The 23843-nt window shown below is 46.3% G+C and overlaps 1 protein-coding gene across 2 annotated transcripts in view; it reads left to right on the forward strand.

Moving 5' to 3' along the window:
- Nucleotides 1-23843, forward strand: part of TRPM7 (transient receptor potential cation channel subfamily M member 7) — a 127460-nt gene that overhangs the window by 45290 nt on the left and 58327 nt on the right. For both annotated transcript variants that reach the window (XM_038767586.1, XM_038767587.1), the window contains exons 2-10: nt 1514-1593; nt 4419-4457; nt 5664-5862; nt 6737-6950; nt 13318-13442; nt 14256-14427; nt 16351-16525; nt 16957-17080; nt 18396-18468. In XM_038767586.1, the coding sequence (XP_038623514.1) occupies nt 1514-1593; nt 4419-4457; nt 5664-5862; nt 6737-6950; nt 13318-13442; nt 14256-14427; nt 16351-16525; nt 16957-17080; nt 18396-18468 (1201 nt within the window). The remainder of the gene's footprint in view (nt 1-1513; nt 1594-4418; nt 4458-5663; nt 5863-6736; nt 6951-13317; nt 13443-14255; nt 14428-16350; nt 16526-16956; nt 17081-18395; nt 18469-23843) is intronic.

Genomic DNA, 23843 nt, shown 5'->3' on the forward strand with positions numbered 1-23843 from the left:
TATATATGTTTGCACGTATTTAATTACTCTGTTTTACTTGTACATATTTATTCTATTTATTTTATCTTGTGAATATGTTTTGTTGTCTGTTTCCCCCTTCTAGACTGTGAGCCCACTGTCTGGTAGGGACCGTCTCTATGTGTTGCCAACTTGTACTTCCCAAGCGCTTCGTACAGTGCTGTGCACACAGTAAGCGCTCAATAAATACGATTGATTGATTTTTCTTCCGCTTCCTTCTGCATCGCCCAGACTTGCTCCCTTTACTCATCCCCTCTCCCAGCCCCGCACCACTTACGTCCATATCTGTCATTTATCGATTCATATTGAAGTCCGCCTCACCCTCTAGACTGTAAACTTGTTGGGGGCAGGGAATGCGTCAACCAACTCTTTTATCTTATACTCGCCCAGGCGCTTAGTACGGTGCTCTGCGTTCAGTAAGTGCTCAGTAAATTTGATCGACAGATTGATAGAACACCTTTTTCTCCGTTTTCCTCCCCCTAAATCTCTCGTTCAGGTTCTCGTCCCGTCTCGTGTGGCTCTTGTCACGTCTCGTGTGGACTGCTTAGAGCCTTAGTATTAGTCTCCTGGCGTTCAGCCTTTCCCCACTGCCGCAGAAAGAAACATTTTCCTGGCATACCGGTTCCATTATCAGTCTATATCTAGATTTGTTTATACCCGTCCTTTGGGGGTCAAAGATGACGTCGCTGATGGGGAGATTGGATCGCAGGATGTGGGTGTGCCTACCAAGACCAATGTGTCACTGACAGTTATTGCCACGTTTTGTGCGTGTGAAGCTTGCCTCTTGGCTGCCCTGCTGCCCTGTATTTTTTTTATTAAGTGCTTACTATGTGCCAGGCACTGTACTAAGTACCAGGGTAGATACAAGCTAATCGGGTTGAATCTCCTTTTCAAATCGTAAGTCCCTTGAGGGTGGGTACCTGGTCTGTTTTCCTAACATGTACCCTAGTGCTGTGAGCCTATGGAATTTAGTAAATAATAATAATAATAATAATGATGGTATTTGTTAAGCGCTTACTATGTGCAAAGCACTGTTCTAAGCGCTGGGGTAGATACAAGGTAATCTGGTTGTCCCATGAGGGGCTCACAGTCTTCATCCCCATTTTACAGTTGAGGGAACTGAGGCCCAGAGAAGTGAAATGACTTGCCCAAAGTCACACAGCTGACAATTGGCGGAGCCGGGATTCGAACCCACGACCTCTGACTCCAAAGCCCGGGCTCTTTCCACTGAGCCACGCTGCTTCCCGCGCTGCTTAAATAGTGGGAAGAATAACAGGAATCAGGGAAGAAAGCCCCACATATAATATTCCAATGTCCGTTTTATCCAAGGCGGCTGGCTTTATTTTTTTCCCCTAGAGATTTTGTTCTGGAACGCTCATCATGTAAAAAAACCAGAAGTAATTTCATTTGCCTTTTTGAATAATTTATCAGATGCTCTTATATTCTGATTCCTACATATATTGAAATGCTCTTTTCTTTTTTTTCCCCCCCTTAGTCCCAGAAATCCTGGATAGAAAATACTTTCACCAAGAGGGAATGTGTATATATTATTCCAAGCTCAAAGGACCCTCACAGGTAAGCAGGCTAATGGCTTTCCTCTGCGAATATCTAAGACCCTCTAACTCTTAGCATTTATGAAGGCCCGTAGTCTAATATACGTTAGGATACTGGATATTCTAGACTGTAAGCGCATTGTGGGGAAGGCAGGCTCGTCTGTTGTACTCTTATATTGTACTCTCCCAGGTGCTTAGTACAGTGCCCTGCTCGCAGTAATCACTCAGTAAGTAGGATTGACTGATTTTTAAGTATTGTGAATTATTTTCTATTATTGTGGGAGGGTAGGGTACACACTCTTGCATAGTCGGAGTGGTTCCCTGAATCAGTCGATCGATGGTATTTATTGAGCGCTTACTCTCTGTGCACAGCACTGTGCTTAGCGCTTGGGAGAGTACAGTGCAATGGAATTAGTGGACACGTTCCCTGCCGAGCTTACAGTCCCGAGGGGGGGACAGACATTCATAGAAATAAATGAATTTTGGATATGGGCGTAAGTGCTCTGGGGTTGAGGAAGGGGTCCCCTCCCCACAGCACCTGTATATATGTTTGTACGTATTTATTACTCTATTTTATTTGTACATATTTATTCTATTTATTTTATTTTGTTAATCTGTTTTGTTTTGTTCCCTGTCTCCCCCTTCTAGACTGTGAGCCCACTGTTGGGTAGGGACCGTCTCTATATGTTGCCAACTTGGACTTCCCAAGCGCTTAGTACAGTGCTTCGCACACAGTAAGCGCTCGATAAATATGAATGAATGAATGAAAGGGGTGCAAGACTACAAAGTACTCTTTTTAGCAACATTTTAAACTTCCCTGTTTTCACTGACGTGTGCCGTGAAAGCAAGCTACAGAGGACGACAGGCAAGTTAGACGCTAAGACCATGGACCACATCCCCTTTGGCCAGATCCACCACAGTCCTTCCAGCCCAAAATTCCCTTCCTGAGTGAATGGAAAACCGCTCGGAAGGAGAGCGTTAAGCCATCTTCGTGGCTCTGGATGGGCCTTCGCACAGCCTGACTTTGGCCCCTACCCCCCAGGCCAGGAAGGCCGAGGACCGGCTTCCAGCTCCACAAATGGCAGCTCAGGCCGGGCCCCGGAATTTTGGGTTCAAACAGCTTGTTTTTAATCAATCAATCAATCAATCAATCGTATTTATTGAGCGCTTACTGTGTGCAGAGCACTGTACTAAGCGCTTGGGAAGTCCAAGTGGGCAACATATAGAGACAGTCCCTACCCAACAGTGGGCTCACAGTCTAGAAAGTGGGCTCGCAGTCTAGAAAACAAAACAAAACAATACGAAAAAACACACACGCAAAATCAGAAAGCAGGATATTTTAACAGACCAGTCATTAAAGTGCTTAGAACAGTGCTTTGCACTTAGTAAGCTCTTAAGAAACACCATTATATAAAGCCCCCTCATCATGTTGCCCATCCTTCCCCTCTATAAAGCGAGAGCCTCGTAGGTGAGTCCAAGGTCTTTCATATTTCATATGCCCCCCTTCCCTCCCAACCCCTTTTCCTTTTCCAGTCCATCAGTGGTATTTATTGAGCTCTTACTGGGTGCACTAAGCACTTGGGGGAGGACAATATAAACAGAGTTGGTAGACATATCCCCGGCCTACAGTCAGCTTACAGTCCATTCATTCAATCGTATTTGTTGAGTGCTTACTCTGTGCAGAGCATGGTATTAAGCACTTGGGCACTACAGTTCCGCAACAGAGACAATCCCTGCCCACAATGGGCTCACAGTCTAGAAGCGGGGAGACAGAAATCAATAAAAATAAAAAGAATTATATATATAATTTATATATGTATTTATATAGATATACACACACATCAGAACAAGAGAAGCAGCGTGGCTCAGTGGAAAGAGCACGGGCTTTGGAGGCCGAGGTCATGGGTTCGAATCCCGGCTCCGCCACATGTCTGCTGGGTGACCTTGGGCGAGTCACTTAACTTCTTAACTTCTCTGAGCCTCAGTTACCTCATCTGTGAAAGGAGGATTAAGACTGTGAGCCCCACGTGGGGCAGCCTGCTCACCTTGTATCCCCCTGGTGCTTAGAACAGTGCTTTGCACATAGTAAGCGCATAACAAATGCCATTATTTTTATTATTATCAAGTAAACCAGGCATTAATATAAGTAAATAGAACTGCAGATATGAACATATATGCACAAGTGCTGTGGGGCGGGGAAGGGGGTAGAGCAGAGAGTGAGTCGGAGCAAGGATGTGGGGTTGGAGGAGCTGAGGAAAAGGGGGGATTAGTCTGGGAAGGCCTCCCGGAGGAGGTGAGCCTTCAGTAGGGTTTTGAAGGGGGGAAGTCTAGACGGGGGGGCTTATACGCTACTGTTTCCTTAACCTGGAATTTATTTTAATGTCCACCTCCCCCCGTGGACAGTAAGCTCCCTCTGGGCAAGAGTCCCGTCTACCAACTCTGTCATATCGTACCCACCCAAGGACCAGGCTCCGCGCACAGTCAGCGTTCAGTAAATACCCCGGATTGACTGATTCAGAGAAGGAACTGTCTTTTGCACGATTTATCGCACACAGAGGGTTTGGTCATCAGTGTCTTCAAAGCTCTCTATAAAATATACTGCCTGGTGTGGAAGTTCAGGGCTAGAGAATTGCATCGGGCAAAGGTAATGTAAACACGTGCAGATCAGCATGTACTCATTGCCGTCACCTTTGCCCCATGTTACTCTGGTCCCTTGTCCTCTGTTAAATACGATGACAGATCAAAATATCCCAATGAAAACGAGGCTCGAAGACCTTCTCTGGGAAGCCGGAGGGCTTTCTGCGGCATGGTAAATTTGAGGGCGTTTTTTTCTGTTTGTTTTCACAGATGCCTTCCAGGATGTCAGATTTGCCAGCAGCTTGTCCGGTAAACCGGCCTGTTTTCTTAATGACCTACCGTGACCCTTCGGGATAAAGAACTGTAGGAGGAGAGTGCATCATCACAATCAAAAAAAAAAATCTCACTTAAAAACCCAACATGACTCCCGTTAAATGGAGCGGGGTTTTCTTTCTCACTTAGCATTTGCGTCAAATGGTCCCAATAGCTGTGATGGTGTAACTTTTATCGTGCACTAATTCATTTGACTCTCTGCGAAGCCCAGAGCGCTACTAATTGGAGTTTCTGCTGTAAAGAGCGCCCTTGTCAGTCGAGGCGAAGAGAAGTTTCCACCGGCAGGAATTGGCCGTTGTCAGAACTGTGGGTGGGGGGCGGGTTTTTCTGGGAGTCGTAGTGAGGGTTTCGGGGATAGGGCTAATCTCATTAGCCAGCGATTGTCCTTCGAACAGGTTCAGGGCGAGGGAACTTGGAGGGGCAGGCACTCTGAACCCCTAAACTGAGCAAAGCCAGGATTCCGCTGGCAAGCTTCCCGAGGGCTTTGGTCCTAGTCATCTATCGTATTTATTGAGCGCTTACTGTGTGCAGAGCACTGTAGTCATGCGCATATTGAAAACCGGGCATCGGAACAGGCTACTAAAGTCAGTGCTTTAAAACAAAAAGCAGTGATCTGTGTGTTTCCGACCCACGGGGGCATTCATCCAAACCGGGCATGAAGCCAAAAATAAGCTCGGAGTTCCCCGGACCCCGCTGTCTTTCGAACCAGTCGGCTACTGACCCGTCGCCATGTGGACCCGGGCACGGAGATCAGCACACCGACACAGACACGTAGACATATCAGGCAGGCGCTTGGCCCGTCCAATAACCATTGTCCCTCCTCTTTATACCAGGCCCCGTGTGGACCGTGTCTAACCACCTGATCCTGATCCCTGCGCTTAGTACAGTGCATGGCACGGCGTGCTTAATAAATAGCCGCTATTATTGGCCCCCACGGTCCCCCACTTCAGACAGATAGACGGGTGCCCACGAACAAAGAGGACAGCAGACATCCTGGACGGCAGACAGCCCGTTCACTCCCACCCTTCTCGGGTCCGGGGAGAGGGAAGGAGAGACAGAGGTGGAAGGCTGGTGAGGGGAAGAAGGGGAGAAGAGAGATCATCTAACGGGCTGCTTCGTACTGTAGTCGCCTATAAAAATCTCACAAAAGCACGGCCCGCTGACGGTGACCGTCTCCTTCAGGTGCTTTTGCGGTCGCCTGGTCAGACAGCACGCCTGCTTCACCGCGAGTGTGGCCACGAAATACTCGGAGGTGAAACTGGGTGAACACTTAAATCAGGAAGTCGAGGAGTGGTCCGTGGAAAAGCACACAGAACAGAGCTCAACCGACGCTTACGGGGTCATCAATTTCCAAGGCGGTTCGCATTCCTACAGAGCCAAGGTATTCCGTCGGGATCCCTCTCCCGTCCTCCCCTTGGGGCGGTGGCACAAATGGAGAAGCAGGGGATCCGCGAGTCCTCGGCCCAATTCCGAGTTGGTCTCTGATGACTCTCAGCAGCGCTTTTTCTACCCACACCTCATTGTGTTGTTGCAAAGGAAATGTACACATGTATGGTGTAGTGGATGGGTTTTGTTCTTGCCTCCGCACTTGTCTGTGTGACCTTGGGCAAATCCCTTCCCTTCTCTGGGCCTCAGTTACCTCTTCTGTAAAATGGGGATTGTGTCCAACCCGATTTGCTTGTATCTACCCCAGCACTGGTACAGTGCCTGGCACATAGTAAGCACTTAGCAGATACCACGATTATTATTGATAATAAGCAGCGTGGCTCAGTGGAACGAGCACGGGCTTTGGAGTCAGAGGTCATGGGTTCGAATCGCGACTCCGCCACATGTCTGCTGTGTGAACTTGGGCAAGGCACTTAACTTCTCTGAGCCTCAGCCACCTCACCTGTAAAATGGGGATTAAGACTGTGAGCCCCCCGTGGGACAACCTGATCACCTTGTATCCTCCCCAGCACTTAAAACAGTGCTTTGCACATAGTAAGTGCTTAATAAATGCCATTATTATTATTATTATTATTGAACAAATGAATGAAGTGCCATTTTTTTAAAAAAGTTAGTTTTTTTAAACTAATATTGGCTTCATAAGAAAGCTAAATTTCCCTAATGAACGAGGTGACTCAAGTCATTATTGCTTCCAGTTAGGTAGTTTTCAAAGTCGTTTTTTGGCCCCTCTGTCCAACTGTTTTTCCAATCACGATTGCTGTGGTATGACGATGTAATATCCCCCCCGCCCCACCTTCTTTGTTCTGCAGTACGTGAGGCTATCGTATGACACCAGACCAGAAGCCATCTTGCAACTTATGCTGAAGGAATGGCAGATGGAATTGCCCAAGCTCGTCATCTCCGTCCACGGGGGAATGCAGAAATTTGAACTTCACCCGCGCATTAAGCAGCTACTTGGCAAGGGGCTCATCAAAGCTGCAGTCACCACAGGTGCCTGGATTGTGACCGGAGGAGTGAACACAGGTAACGTGGCGTAAAATCCCCGTCAATCACTCAGTCCATCGCATTTATTGAGCGCTTACTCTGTGCAGAGCACTGTACCAGGCGCCTGGGAGAGGACAGCACAGCGATCCAGCAGACACGCACAGTCTCAGTTTCAACAACCTCCTTGGGTTGAAATTCACGGCAGCAAAATCGGAATCCGCAAGTGAACCATGTTGCGTCCTGAAAGGACAAGTCTAGACACGCTCCCTTCGAGGGCGTGCGAACCCTTCCAGAAGGTAGCCTCAATTTCTTTAGTTTGCAAGGCCATTTTGGACACAGAAGGAAAACCGGGATTGTGCGGCTCCCAAAATGTAACTAGACCAGTCGGAGCACCGGCGTGAAGGTGTACGAACGGACTAGAAGCTCACTGTAGGCAAGGAATGCATCTAACTGTCGTATTGTGCTCTCCTTCGATATCGTTAAGTGACAGGGCCTTTTCCAAAAATTTGACTTAAAGCAGCAGGTAAAGCTTTTATACCCTTGCAAATTACAGAGTCTAGTCAAACCCTAGCACGGATCATCAGTTGTTGTGCAAAAGGGTGGAAACTGTCTGTTGTGTCTGCACAACAGTATAACCTAAAATGAATTGCCGCCCTAGGAGCCAACGAAGAAAAACAGGCTGTTTATGGTATCGCTATTGCGTTTTTTTGCAAACTTTTAAATTTTCTTCTTCCTGCGCTTTATATTCATTTGAAAGGAAAAATTATTTCTCCCCTGGCGAAAGCATTTTGCACCTTGCACGCTCCTGTTTACGGGTACACCAGGTTCACACCACCGCCCTATTTCCACTTCTTTTAGTGGAATTTGTTGTTTAATCAGTCAGTAGATCAGGGGTATTTAATGAGGGATTACTATGTGAGGAGCACTGTTCTAATAATAATAATAATGGCATTTATTAAGCGCTTACTATGTGCAAAGCACTGTTCTAAGGGCTGAGCGCTTTGGAGAGTCCAGTCCAACAGAATTTAGCAGACAGCACCTCTGCCAGAATGAGCTGACACTTTAGAGACCATAAAGTTTTGAAAACCCAGTTAAAGTACCAATCTTTTATCGCCTGGTAGACCGAGCACTTGGAAGATTCATTCATTCATTGTCGTATTTATTGAGCGCTTACTGTGTGCAGAGCACTGTAGTAAGTGCTTGGGAAGTACAAGTTGGCAACACGTAGAGACGGTCCCTACCCAACAGTGGGCTCACAGGCTAGAAGGGGGAGACAGAGAACAAAACCAAACATATTAACAAAACAAATAGAATAGATATGTACAAATAAATAAATAGAGTAATAAATATGGAAGATCTTTCATTCCTGAGAAGGACCCATCCTAACCTTCAATTGCGTGGATTTTCGGGGCAGGGCGGAGGTGAGAGACGGATTTATTTTAACGGTCTGCAGTCGTCCGGGGCCTAAAGTTTTCCCTCAACCCTTGAGAGGCAGCCTTGTCGACTGGGTAGAGCGTGGGGCCGGGAGTCAGAAGGTCTTGGGTTCTAGTCCCGGCTCTGCCACGTGTCTGCTGGGTGACCTTGGACTTCTCTGGGCCTCAGTTCCCTCATCTGTAAAGTGGGCCAGAGCACTGTACTAAGCGCTTGAGAAGTTAAGTCGGTTCCCCCTCCTTCCTCTCCCCCTCCTCCCCCTCTCTCCATCCCCCCTCGCCTTACCTCCTTCTCCTCCCCTCAGCACCTGTATATATGTTTGTACGTTTTTATTACTTTATTTCTTTTATTTGTACATATTCTATTTATTTCATTTTGTTAATATGTTTTGTTGTCTGTCTCCCCCTTCTAATAATAATAATAATAATGATGGCATTTGTTAAGCGCTTACTATGTGCAAAGCACTGTTCTAAGCGCTGAGGAGGTTACAAGGGGATCAGGTTGTCCCAGGGCGGGCTCACAGCTTTAATCCCCATTTTGCAGATGAGGTAACTGAGGCCCAGAGAAGTTAAGTGACTTGCCCGAAGTCACACAGCTGACAGTTGGCAGAGCCGGGATGTGAACTCGTGACCTCTGACTCCAAAGCCCGGGCTCTTTCCACTGAGCCACGCTGCTTCTCTAGACGGTGAGCCCACTGTTGGGTAGGGACCGTCTCTGTATGTTGCCAATTTGTCCTTCCCAAGCGCTTAGTACAGTGCTCTGCACACAGTAAGCGCTCAATAAATACGATTTAATGAATGAATGTGAGCCCCATGTGGGACATGGACTTTGTCCAGCCTGATTAGCTCTTTTCTACCTTAGGGCCTAGCACATAATAAATTCTTAACAAATGCCATAACAGCCCCCAAAAACCCCCTTTCTGCTCAGTGGTGCGGTTGCAACTCTGCATCCGGCAGGGCCTGACAGAACCTTGCCAAGGAGGTGGTATTAATAATAATAATAATAATAATAATAGCATTTATTAAGTGCTTACTATGTGCAAAGCACTGTTCTAAGTGCTGGGGGGGATACAAGGTGATCAGGTTGTCCCATGGGGGGCTCACTGTCAATCCGTCCGGGCGGGGCCAAGACCTCCACCCGTGTACTTCCCAAGCGCTTAGCACAGTGCTGTGCACACAGTGAGCGCTCAATAAATGCGATTGAATGAATGAATTAATGAATTTAGCTTTAATTCTGTCTGTTCTGACGACTTGACACCCGTCCACGTGTTTTGTTGTCTGTCTCCCCCTTCTAGACTGTGAGCCCGTTGTTGGGTAGGGACCATCTTTACGTGTTGCCAACTTGGACTTCCCAAGCGCTTAGTACAGTGCTTTGCACACAGTAAGCGCTCAACAAATACGAACGAATGAATGAATGAATCCCCATTTTACAAATGAGGTAACTGAGACACAGAAAATCAATCAGTCGTATTTGAGTGCTTACTGTGTGCCAAACACTGTACCGAGCGCTTGGGAAGTACAAGTTGGCAACATAAGTGAAGTGACTTGTCCAAGGTCACACAGCCGGCGATTGGCGGAGCCGGGATTTGAACCCATGACCTCTGACTCCAAAGCCCGGGCTCTTTCCACTGAGCCACGCTGCTTCAAGGAGGTGGCCCGAAGCACTGGAGTGCGCTTTGCAGAATCGTAGAACCGAAGAACCGTAAAGCACGTCTCGTTCGGGCTTCTCTAGATATGGAGAAAATCAGATAGCGTTCCGCCCTCCTGCTCACCATCCCATCAGAAAAAAGCCCCTCCCAAACGTGATGCAAAAGATTGGCCTTTTCTTCTCCAAAAATCCATTCCCCTCACCTTTTCTCCTAAAACTGATTTCCCAGCCCCCGCAGCTATTTGTATACCTCTCCTCTGCCCCCTCTCCAGTGAGAAGCAGCGTGGCTCAGTGGAAAGAGCCCGGGCTTTGGAGTCAGAGGTCGTGGGTTCAAATCCCGGCTCCGCCACTTGTCAGCTGTGTGACTTTGGGCAAGTCACTTCACTTCTCTGGGCCTCAGCTCCCTCATCTGTAAAATGGGGATTAAGACTGGGAGCCGCCCATGGGACAACCTGATCACCTTGTAACCTCCCCAGCGCTTAGAACGGTGCTTTGCACATAGTAAGCGCTTAATAAATGCCATTATTATTATTATTATTATTATTATTAGTATTACTTCACTTCTCTGCGCCTCAGCTTCCTCATCTGTAAAATGGGGATTAAGACTGGGAACCCCCCATGGGACAACCTGATCACCTTGTAACCTCCCCAGCACTTAGGACGGTGCTTTGCACATAGTAAGCGCTTAATAAATGCCATTATTATTACGTCCTTTATAAAGTTGTTAGGTGTAGACCCCAGGACCGGACAATTTTTGCATATTCTACGCTGCCAACTTGTATTTCCCAAGCGCTTAGTACAGTGCTCTGCACACAGTTAGGGCTCAGTAAATACGATTGAATGAATGAGTGAATATCCCGGATGAACTGTATAGTCTTCTAGGGGCCGGGCAGTGCTCTGGACTTGAGGTCACATCTCCTCCAAGGGGCCATCCCCGACTGTGTGACCGTGGGCAAGTCACTTCACTTCTCTGGGCCTCCGTTCCCTCGTCTGTCAAATGAGGATTACAACTAGAGAAGCAGCGTGGCTCAGTGGAAAGAGCCCGGGCTTTGGAGTCAGAGGTCATGGGTTCAAATCCCGGCTCTGCCACTTGTCAGCTGGGTGACTTTGGGCCTTCACTTCTCTGTGTCTGTTACCTCATCTGGAAAATGGGGATTAAGGCTGTGAGCTTCCTGTGGGACAACCAGATCACCTTGTAACCTCCCCCATGCTTAGAACAGTGCTTTGCACATAGTAAGCACTCAATAAATGCCATCAAAAAAACCCCTCATTATTACAATAGTATTAGAATTATACGTGCTTAGTACAATGCTCTGCACACGGTAAGCATTCAATAAATACAGCGGAGTGAATGAACTGTGAACCCCATGAAGGGACTGTGTCCAACGTGATTAGCTTGTCTCTGCTCCGGCGCTTAGTACCATGCCTTCTGAATCCCAGGCCCGTGTTCCGTCCAGTAGGCCACCCTGCTTCCCAGAGCTTAGTACAGTGCTTTGCACACAAGCACAGACAATCCTCCCTGGGGTAGGTACGTGTTTCCTCCCTTTCCTTTGGAAGCGATAGAGTTCGGATTGTCTTTGTGGACTCGTTCATCGTAAGAAGCGGAAGTCTCTGTGTGTTTCCGGAGGCTGCCTCTTGCCTTTCGGTCCTCTTGAAACGAGTAATAGAAAACGTCCGCGCAGCAAGTGAGGGCTAATTGTAGATAGCACCATTCGTTCATTGTCGTATTTATTCACCGTCCTTCTCGTCTCTCCAGCCCGTAACCTAGGCGCCGTCCTCCACTCATCTCATTCAACCCGTCACTAAATCCTGTCAGTTTGTTGTCTGTCTCCCCCTTCTAAACTGTGAGCCCGTTGTTGGGTAGGGACCGTCTCCGTATGTTGCCAACTTGTACTTCCCAAGCGCTTAGTCCAGTGCTCTGCACACAGTAAGCGCTCAATAAATACGACAACGAATGAATGAACCTTCACAACATTGCAAAACTCTATGCCCTTTCCTCTCCATCCCCACTACCACCGTGTTAATCCAAGCACTTATCCTTTCCCGCCTTGATTACTGCATCAACCTCTTCGTTGTCCTCCCCCCCACTCGAGTTCACATTTTACCCCGCTGGCCGGGTCATTTTTCTACAAAAACGTTCAGCTCACGTTTCGCCACTCCTCGAATGGTTGCCCATCAGACGGTTTCCACGTCAGACGGAAACTCCTCACCACAGGCTTTGGAGCACACGATCACCTTGCCCCCTGAAGCCCTACCTCGCTGCTCTCTTAATAATAATAATAATGGCATTTGTTAAGCGCTTACTATGTGCAGAGCACTGTTCTAAGCGCTGACTACAACCCAGCCCGCACACTTTGCTCCTCCGACGCCAGCCTACTCAGCGTATGTAGATCCCGTCTCTCTCATTGCCGCCCTCTCTCCCAAGTCCTTCCTCTGGCCTGGAACGCCCTCCCTCTTCATATTCGACGTATTTATGTTCGTACAGATTTGTTGCTCTGTTTTACTTGTACATATTTACTAATTATTTTGCTAATGATGTGCATATAGCCTTAATTCTATTTGTTCTGACGAACCTGACACCTGTCTCCATGTTTTGTTTTGTCGTCTGTCTCCCCCTTCAACACTGTGACTCCTTTGTTGGGTAGGGACCGTCTCTGTAGGTTGCTGACTTGGACTTCCCAAGCACTTAGTACAGTGCTCTGCACACAGTAAGCGCTCAATAAGTACGACTGAATGAATGAATGAATGACGGACAATTGCTCTCTCCCCCTTCAAAGCCTTACTGAAGGCCCATCTCTTCCCTGACCAAGTCCTCATTTTCTCTTCTTTCACTCCCTTCTTTGTCACCCTGATTTGCTCCCTTTATTCACCCCCCCACCCCAGCCCCGCAATATACCATACCGTAAGTGAGTTCTATTAATGTCGGTTTCCCCACCTAGACTGTACGCTCGTTGTGGGCAGGAATTGTGCTTTTAATAAGGCTTTAAGGTGGGAAGAGCGATGGTTTGTTGGATGTGAAGGTGAAGGGGAGTTCCCAGCCAGAGGCAGGACTCGGGCTGGGACCGGTGGTGAGGTAGAAGAGATGTGTGACAGGTAACCATTTTAGCCATCCCTCTGTCTCTCAGGAGGTTATATAAGCGCTTAGTACAGTGCAAGCGCTTAGTACAGTGCTCTGCACATAGCGCTCAATAAATACGATTGATGATGATAACCATATATCGTTATACTGTACTCTCCCAAGCTCCGAGTACGGTGCTCTGCACACAGTAAGCGCTCAATAGATGCGTCTGATTGAACTGAGCCCTGAAGCATTTTGATATGTCAACAGGTGTGGCAAAACACGTTGGTGACGCCCTCAAAGAACACACTTCCCGATCATCTCGGAAGATTTGCACTATTGGAATAGCTCCCTGGGGAGTTATTGAAAACCGAAATGATCTTCTCGGAAGAGACGTAAGGATGAGTACTCGGTCGGCGACCGTTGGGAGGTTTTTGTATTTCACTGTCGCCTTTGGGAGCTTCAAGAACTCGTACCACCAAAGGTTCAGCGAGAACCTATCTCGGGTACCAGTGCGGTAGTTAGAAGGGAAAATCCAGTGTTTACGTAGGGTAAGGGCTCCTTGTGATTCATTTAAAAGTCCTGTCCAGGAAGGTGTGGGATCGGAAATCCAATTAAGGAGGTTAGAGAAACAGCTCAGCATTTCTAATGAATTACACGAGATTGTTTGTAATATTTTTTCACAACGCTTTTCTGTGACCTCATTTTGTCCTCAACATCCCGGTGAGATTGTGCCGGGCAGCTCTTATTCTTATTTTAGAGTTTAGGTCCTGACAAGTTGTATGATTTGCCTAAGGCCTTAAGGAGAAGGATCGTGGCCCAGTGGGTAGAGCGCAGGCCTTGGGGGGGTCAGAAGGACCTGGGTTCTTATCCCGGCCCCCCCCACGTATCTGCTGGGTGACCTTGGACAAGTCACTTCGCTTCTCTGAGCCTCAGTTCCCTCATCTGGAAAACGGGTTTGGGGACTATGAGCCCCGTGCGGGACGGAGACCACGTCCAACTTGAAACCTTGTCCCTACCTCAGGGCTCTGATACAGTGCCTGCCACGTAATAAGCACTTTATAAATACCATTTTTTAAAAAACAGGGACATCTGCCTTCAGTTTCAATTAGAGCTATCCAAACCAGTCACTCTGTGGGATCGAAGGGAGCGAAATGTGGAATTTCTTTGCGGACCAGCCTCTGTTTCATTTTGGGTGTCTTGTTTAGGTGGTTGCTCCGTACCAGACTCTGTTGAACCCTCTGAGCAAATTGAATGTCCTCAATAATCTCCACTCCCATTTCATACTGGTGGATGACGGCACCGTTGGCAAGTACGGGGCCGAAGTGAGCCTGCGAAGAGAACTGGAAAAAACTATCAATCAGCAGCGAATTCATGCAAGTATGTGAGGGCCCGTGAGTTTGCCACCGTGGCTTTGGTTCTCTGCTGCTGACGTAGAGGGATCGGGCGACCCTGAGCAAGTCAGTTAATGTTGTACCTCAGTTTGTTCAAAAGTAAAATAAGGGTTCAGTGCCTGTTCTCCCCTCCTCCTTAAACGTGAGCACCATGAGGGACAGGGGCTGTCCGACCTTATTAACTTGTATCTATCCCAACGCTTGACACATAGTAAACACTTAATACCCTAATACCAATAATAATAGGATTTGGGAAAGCACTAAGAAAGGGAGAATTAAAACCAGTTCATCACCCGTGGCTTTAATTTCTCAATTTTTTAGTACTCTTACTTACTCTTTGACTCTCCTCCGGAGATCACATTGCTTAGTTTGTCTTTCCCAGAAACCCGTACCCGTGTAGCCTGCTGCTGGGAGGCGGTGATCGATCTGTGGATGTCCGCCTGGTTGCTGATTACTATAAACCAAGGGTGGACGATCCTGGGGACCCCCTCTCTAGACTGGAAGCTCGTTGTGGGCAGGGACTGTGTGTGTTATAGCCTTCTGTCGTTCTCTCCCAAGCACTTAATCCAGCGCCCTGCACACAGTGCTCTGTAAATATGATTATTTGACCCAACTGCATGGGTAACTAATAATTTAATGCAGGAGAAGAGGGGTCTTAGGTTGCTCCCAGAAACGGAAAGCATCCGGGCTTCAGCTTTCCACTCTTGGATCCCAAGGACTTGTTGCTGAGGTTTGTTGGATTACTAACCGCCCCTCTTCATTCCTTTGAAAATAAGTCTCTCTTCTGTGGCAGGTTCCAGTTGCGTAGTTCACTCGGGCATGGACTTTGGTTATTCAGCAAATGACTGTTATGTAAAAACTAGATCCAGGTGTAACGGGGTACTTCTTCCTGACCTAAACCTAGGGTTTGCCAATTTCTAAATTGTAGTTAGCCTTCTTACCGCCCCCAGTTTTTTTGTTTTAAGCACCTGCCACGTGCCAAACACTGTACTGAGCACTGGCGTTGATACAGGCTAACCAAGTTGGACACCGTCCCCGTCCCACATGGGGCTCACAGTCTCCACGCCCATTTTACAGATGCGGCCCAGAAAATTGAAGTGACCTACATAGCAGACGAGTGGCAGAGCTGGGTTTAGAGCCCAGGCCCCGGGCCCCATCCATTAGACCCCGCTACTTCTCCAAATCCCACACTAGATTGTAAGGTCCTTGGGTTTACCAACCCAATTTCACTGTTCCCTCCCGAGTTCTTCAGACAGTGCTCTGTATCTAGTAAATATTCAATAAATACCATTGCTTGATGATCATCATCATCATCAATCGTATTTGTTGAGCGCTTACTATGTGCAGAGCACTGTACTAAGCGCTTGGGAAGTACAGATTGGCAACATATAGAGACAGTCCCTACCCAACAGTGGGCTCACAGTCTAAAAGGAGGAGACGGAGAACGAAACCAAACATACTAACAAAATAAAATAAATAGAATAGAGATGTACAAATAAAATAAATAAATAAATAAATAGTGGATGGATGGATTCGCCAGCTTAAACCTTTGGAAAATGCCGCTCTCTCCAATAAAAAGCAATGAAAAGCAGCGTTGCCCATTGGATGGAGACAGGCCCGGGAGACAGAAGGGGGTTCTAATCCTGGCTCTTCCATGTGTCTTCTGCATGACCTCGGGCTAGTCACTTCACTTCTCTGGGCCTCAGTTCCAGCTTCTGGAAAATGGGGATGAAGACCCTGAGCCCCGTGTGGGACAGGAACTGTATCCAACACGATTTGCGTGTATCTACCTGCCCCAGTGCTTAGTTCAGCGCCTGGCACGTAATAAACGCTAACGGCTATTTGATTGGGAGAGTGATCACGATCTGCGGCGAACTGTGATGATGTCCGTTTTCCCCCCCTTCTTTAGGAATTGGCCAAGGTGTCCCTGTCGTAGCCCTCATATTTGAAGGTGGTCCCAATGTGATCCTCACTGTTCTGGAATACCTTCAAGAAAGCCCCCCAGTTCCAGTGGTAGTATGTGAAGGGACGGGCCGAGCAGCCGACATATTGGCATATATTCATAAACAAACGGAGGAAGGAGGGTAAGCGGAATCTTTTTTTTAAAAAAAATCACATTTTAATGATCAAAATGTTAATGTTGGTGAATTTCTTTCAGGCAACAAGTTTTGATCCACCAGGCACTGGGCGGGTATCTTCTTTATCTCTGGGATGCTGATTCCCACAGAACTTTCCCGGGCTTCTCAAAAGCCGCGAATCGCTAAGGCAAAGGAGAAACACTCAATCTTCAGGCACAGTTGAAAATTGCTGTGAAGAGAGTGTTTTGTCCAAAGAATTCTCCCTTGCTGGTCCTCAGAAAACATCTTCCACATTCTCCAGATGCACTTTGGCTTTAAAACCCTGGCAGGAATATTCAGTTTTAAGCTAAAGAACAAAAATGCCAGTGGTGACTGCAACGCTCTATTGAATTACAGTAACTGTTCTTTCCCAAATCTTGTATTTTTTTTAATCTTAGAAACCTCCCTGATGGAACAGAACCTGAAATCATTTCAACAATCAAAAAGACCTTCAATTTTGGTCAGAGCGAAGCCGCCCATCTGTTTCAGACGCTGATGGAATGCATGAAAAAGAAAGAACTGGTTAGTAGATTTCAGTGGTGGAAGTTTTTTCAAGTAAAACTTCCTTCATGTGTTTTTTTGTTTTGCTTTGTCTTTTTTAAAATGGTACTTCTCGAGCAGTGGGGTAGATTGAAGACGATCAGGTTGGAATCATTCATTCATTCAGTCGTATTTATTGAGCGCTTACTGTGTGCAGAGCACTGTACTAAGCGCTTGGGAAGGACAAGTCGGCAACCTATAGAGATGGTCCCTACCCGACAATGGAGTCACGGTCTTGAAGGGGGAGATAGACGACAAAACAAAACATGGAGACATTTGTGATCCCTGGCCCACATTGAGGCTCACAGTCTAGATAGGAGGGCGAAGTAGTTAATCCCCATTTTGCCGATGAGGAGACTGAGGCCCAGAGAAGTCTCGCTGGTTGTCCACGGTCACACAGTAGGCAAATGGCAGAGCCTGGATTAGAACCCAGATCCGCTGACTCGCAGGCTCAGGTTTTTCCACTAGTGATGCCGCTTGTCAAGAGAGGTTAAAATGGGACGGTGGCTAAATCAAAATTGGAAATCTGGGGAAACAGTGTGCTGTAGCAGGAAAGAGCCCAGGCTTGGGTGTGAGAAGACCTTGCCTACCTATTAATCCTGACTCCGCCACTTATTCACCTGCTGTGTGACACCCTGGGCAAGTCACTTAATGTCAGTTTCCTCATCTGCAAAATTAGGATTCAATCCCTGTTCTCCCACCTACTTAGACCACGAGTCCCATGTGGGGCCTGATTTGCCTGCATTTATCCCAGCGCTTAGTAAACCATATATATCATTTGAAATGCATTCGCCATAAGGGTTTGACAGCAAATCCAAACAGGGTGCACCTGAACTCCCAGATCTGACGAAAGTGTTTGTCATTTCCTGCCAAAACTCCCATTCATTCATTCAATCGTATTTATTTATTTATTTATTTTTAAATGGCATTTATTAAGCACTTACTATGTGCAGATCACCGGTACAGAGCACTGTACTAAGCGCTTGGGAAGTCCAAGCTGGCAACCTATAGAGACGGTCCCTACCCAACAGTGGGCTCACAGTCTAGAAGGGGGTGACAGAGAACAAAACAAAACATATTAACAAAATAAATAGAATAAATATGCACAAATAAAATAAATATTTATCCCATGTTCCCAACCGTCCTTTGCCGTTCCAAACATCTGTCCACCCTCTAGCTTTCGAAGGCTTCAAAAGACATTATCATCGACCTGGTTGCGTTTGGGCCAAGATTTGCAGTTTTCATTTGGCTTAGGGGCACGGAGTGGATTAAAATATGTGCTCTGCTCTCTAACCAGATTACCGTTTTCCATGTCGGCTCCGACGAACATCAAGATATCGACGTGGCAATACTCACCGCTCTGCTGAAAGGTGAGGTCCCTCCGTGACCCCCCCTTTTTCTTTTTTTACCAAAGGGTGACGTGGTCATTCCGGTTGAGAAGCAGCATGGTTTAGTGGAAAGAGCACGAGTTTGGGAGTCGGATTTTAATCCCGGCTCCGCCACTCGTCAGCTGGGTGACTTTGGTCAAGCCACTTAACTTCTCTGTGCCTCAGTTACCTCATCTGTAAAATGGGGATTAAGGCTGGGAGCCCCATGTGAGCTCACCTTATACCTGTTTACCTGTTATATCTTATATCTGTCTTATATCTCTTTGTGTCTGTTTATATCTCACCTGTTTACCTTATATCTACCCCAGCGCTTCGAACAGTGCTTGGCACGTAGTAGGCACTTAACAAATACCATTATTATTAATATCATTAATATTATTATTATCCCAGAGGAGCTGAGGAGATGCTGTTGCAGTTGGCCTCTAGTTTGAGCTGACCAGCTGGACCGAATTTTTGCCTCGTCAATCAGGTCGGCACTGTAGGCGAGGAGACTACAACTAAGCCACCAGTTTATGGGAAATTATTGGGACGTCGTCACTGAGACAAGGCCTTATGCGACAATAACCCAGTCAGTATGTCAACCTGTTTTTGAAAATTTAGGGATTAATTTATTTGAATCAGAAGCCACCCACCCCGGGCAGGGGATGTGTCTGTTGAAGATCCCGTTCAATCATTTATTCAGTGCTTCCTGTGTGCAGAGCACCGTACCAAGTGCTTGGGAGAGGACAAAATAACAATATAACAGACACATTCCCTGCCCACAGTGAGTTACAGTCCAGAGGGAGCTTACAGGCTAGTTGTGGTGTGCTCTCCTAAGCGCTTAGTACAGAGCTCCGCACACAGTAATCACTCAATACGAGTGACTGAGAAATAGTTTGAGGCAGTGAAGTAAAACCACAGACAAGCAAATATTATCCTGGACCATTAGGAGAGCGCTCGGCGCACGGTAAGCGCTTGATAAATATGATTGATTGAGACAGCAACATCTTTGAGAAATTAGATGGCTCGCTTGGCCTTATTTATTTATTTATTCATTCATTCATTCATTCATCTATTTATTTATTTGTTTATCTATTTATTTATTTATTCATTTATTCATTTATTTTCATTTGTTCATCCATTTATCCATTTATTTATTTATTTTTATTTTTTATTTATTGAGGATTTACTGTGAAGAGCACCGTGTTAAGCATTTGGAAGAGTTATCTATTTATTCATTTATTTTTATTTGTTTATCTATCCATTTATTTATTTATTTATTTATTTTTATTTTTTATTTATTGAGGATTTACCGTGAAGAGCACCATGTTAAGCATTTGGAAGAGTTATCTATTTATTCATTTATTTTTATTTGTTCATCCATCCATTTATTTATTTATTTATTTATTTATTTATTTTTATTTTTTATTGATTGAGGATTTACCGTGAAGAGCACCGTGTTAAGCATTTGGAAGAGTTATCTATTTATTCATTTATTCATTTATTTTTATTTGTTTATCTATCCATTTATTTATTTATTTATTTATTTTTATTTTTTATTGATTGAGGATTTACCGTGAAGAGCGCCGTGTTAAACATTTGGAAGAGCTCGTTGGGGGCAGGAAATGTGCGTCTGTGGTATTGTACTCTCCCAAAAGCTCAGCACAGTGCTTTGCGTGTAGTAGGCACTCAATAAATACGGATGAATGGATGCAGTACAACAGTAAACAGAGACAGTCCCTGCTTGCAATGAGCTTACGGCCTAGAGGGGAAGTAGTCACGGCATTCACGTACTGCCCACCGCCCGCAGTAAAAGCAGAGACACAGCTCGTGATTGTTTCTACATGTTCATGATGAGGAAGAGATTATTGGAGGTGCGTCAGTCTCTTCAGCCCAATTTACCTATATTAACATTCACGCAGCCTTTTGACATGGGCATGGGCATCTTTGAACTTGCCGGGGCTTTTAAGTAAATGGGATGGGGCTAGTAGCAGTGACTGACTCACAAGAACATCATCCTCTCCTTCCTTCTGGGATAAAACAAAGAGGTTTCAGCAAGAGTGAGTGATGAAACAGGCCCGGGAGTCAAAAGGACCTGGGTTCTTATCCCGGCTCCATCGCTTGTTCATTGTCGCATTTTTTAAGCGCTTCCTGCGTGCAGAGCACCGTACTAAGCGCTTGGGAAAGTGCGGTACAACAATAAAGAGTGACAATCCCTGGCCACAACGAGCTCAGTCTAGAGCCGGGGAGACAGATATCAGTACAAATAAATAAAATTGTGGATATATACCTAAGGGCTGGGGGGCTGGGGAAGAGAAAAGGCAGCAAGGCAGGGCGACAGAGAAGGGAGTGGGAGATGAGGAAAAGCGGGGCTTAGTCTGGACGAGAAAAAATGTGTGTGATGAAACACACCTGGAAGTGAGGAAACATATACTACATTTCTGAAACACAAGATGGTGAAACCCCAGCAGGGTAGGGTGTGGGGCAAATTCTTCTTTTCATTTGTTTTTTTGTTCGTTTTTTACGGTAACTGTGAAGCGCTTACTGTGTGCCAGGCACTCAGGCCTTCCCAGACTGAGCCCCCTCCTTCCTCTCCCCCTTGTCCACCTCTCCATCCCCCTCGTCTTGCCTCCTTCCCTTCCCCACAGCACCTGTATATATGATTGTACATATTTATTACTCTATTTATTGTATTTTACTTGTACATATCTATTCTGTTTATTTTATTTTGTTTATATGTTTGGCTTTGTTCTAGACTGTGAGCCCGCTGTTGGGTAGGGACCGTCTCTATATGTTGCCAACTTGGACTTCCCAAGCGCTTAGTACAGTGCTCTGCACACAGTAAGCGCTCAATAAATACGATTGACTGATTGACTGATTAATAAGCGCTAGTATGGAAACAAATTAAGCAGGTTGGACACAGTCCCAGTCCCACATGGGGCACACAGTCTTAATCCCCATTTTCCAGATGAGGGGCCCGAGGCGCAGAGAAGTGAGGTGACTTGCCCAAAGCCCCACAGCAGACTAGTGGCGGGGTCGGGATTAGAACCCAGATCCTTCTGACTCCCGGGCCTGGGTTCTACCCGCTGTACCACACTGCTTTTCTAATTTCCCCCTTGAAAAGCCTGTCCTAGGACGTAGGACAGTGCTCTGCATACAGTAAGTGCTTAAGGAAACTTGTCGGCTTAGGTCTATAATTCTGTTTATTTATATTAGTGCCTGTTTTACTTGTTCTGTTTCATATATATATATATATATATATATATATATATATATATATGTAAAATTCTATTTACTTATATTGATGCTATTGATGCCTGTTTACTTGTTTTGATGTCTGTCTCCCTCCCTTCTAGACTGTGAGCCCGCTGTGGGCAGGGATTGTCTCTCTTTGCTGCTGAACTGTACTTTCCAAACGCTTAGTCTGTTGTATCGTGCCCGCCCAAACACTTAGTACAGTGCTCTGTGCTTAGTCAGTGCTCAATAAATACTGTCGATTGACTGCCTGATTAATAAATACGGTTACGGCTATTCCAAGGGAAGCCACCCCGAAAGGTATGACAGAGGGAGTCTTTGTCCAAGATCCCGTGGAAATGAGCGCTGTAAAAAGGATGTAAAAACGTTGCCCGCAACTGAGCTTCTCTGTCGCCCTGCCTTGCTGCCTTTTCTCTTCCCCCGCCCCCCAGCACTTAGGTATATATCCATAATTTTATTCATTTATATTGAGGTCTGTCTCCCCGACTCTAGACTGGGCTTGCCGTGGCCAGGGATTGTCACTCTTTATTGTTGCATTATAATAATAATGATAATTTTGGTATTTGTTAAGCGCTTACTATGTGCAGAGCACTGTTCTAAGCGCTGGGGAGAATACAAGGTAATCAGGTTGGCCCATATGAGCCTCACAATCTTAATCCCCATTTTACAGATGAGGTAACTGAGGCAGAGAGAATAATAACCATGGCATTTGTTAAGCGCTTACTACGTGCAAAGCACTGTTCTAAGCGCTGGGGGGATGCAATGTGATCAAGTTGTCCCACGTAGGGCTCACAGTCTTAATCCCCATTTTTACAGATGAGGTAACTGAGGCTCAGAGAAGTTAAGTGACTTGCCCAAGGCCACACAGCAGACTTGTGGTGGAGCCGGGATTCGAACCCATGGCCTCTGACTCCAAAGCCTGGGCTCTTTCCACTGAGCCACGCTGCTTCTCTTCTCTGTACTCTCCCAAGCGCTTAGTACAGTGCTCTGCACACATTAAGCACTTAGTAAATACGGTTGAAGTTACAGAGAAGTGAAGTGACTTGCCCAAAGTCACACAGCTGACAGTTGGCGGAGCGGGATTTGAACCCATGGCCGCTGATTCCAAAGCCTGGGGTCTTTCCACTGAGCCGGGCTGCTTCTCTTCTCTGTACTCTCCCAAGCGCTTAGTACAGTGCACTGCACACACTAAGCGCTTAATAAATACAGTTGAATGAATGAACAGGTGATGGAGCCGGGATCTCCGTCTCCCCCTTTTAGACTGTGAGCCCACTGTTGGGTAGGGACCGTCTCTATATGTTGCCAACTTGTCCTTCCCAAGCGCTTAGTACAGTGCTCTGCACACAGTAAGCGTTCAATAAATACGATTGATGGTGATGATGATGATTAGAACCCACGTCCTTTTGGCTCCCACGCCCGTGCTCTACTCACTGGGTCATGCTGCTTCGCTCTGTAAGATTTATGAAATTAGCAGGATCTAAATATATGAGGCTTCACAGATTGAGAATTTCAGCTAATTTTTTTCAGTCTTGTTTCAGTGCTTATTCTTTGTCAAACACTGTTCTGAGCACTTGGGTCGATATAAATTAATTAGGTTGGACTCGGTCCCTGTCCCGCATGGGGCTCACAGTCTTAAATAAGAAGGGGAACAGGTATTTACTCCCCGTTTTACAGATGAGGAAACTAAGGCACAGAGAAGTTAAGGGGCTTAACCAAGGTGTACACAAGCAATTGGCGGAGTTGGGATTTGAACCCAGGTCCTCTGATCCCCAAGCCCGTTCTCTCTCCACTTAGGCCGTGCCGTTCCTTAAGGATTAAAACAGAAAACATTTTCTTGATTTAAATGCATCTCTCCCCAAACAAATCATTCATCCTATGTCGACCAAATGCATTTAATAAGTGTTATTACACTCTTGTTAAACTCTTACTCTGAGCCAAGCCCTGTGCTAAGTGCTGGGATAGATAAAATATTATCAGGTCAGACAGTCTATTCATGGTCTAAGTAGGACTATTAGATAGACTGCAGTTCGGAGTTGTCTGTTCATATCATTGCTCTAATTCTTCAAAAGTGCTTTGGCCAGTTGTGGAAGAGCAGAAATCTCAGTGGGCAAAGTGATTTCCCC

This window comes from Tachyglossus aculeatus, chromosome 26, assembly GCF_015852505.1.
Source record: "Tachyglossus aculeatus isolate mTacAcu1 chromosome 26, mTacAcu1.pri, whole genome shotgun sequence".
Classification (NCBI taxonomy): Eukaryota; Metazoa; Chordata; class Mammalia; order Monotremata; family Tachyglossidae; genus Tachyglossus; species Tachyglossus aculeatus.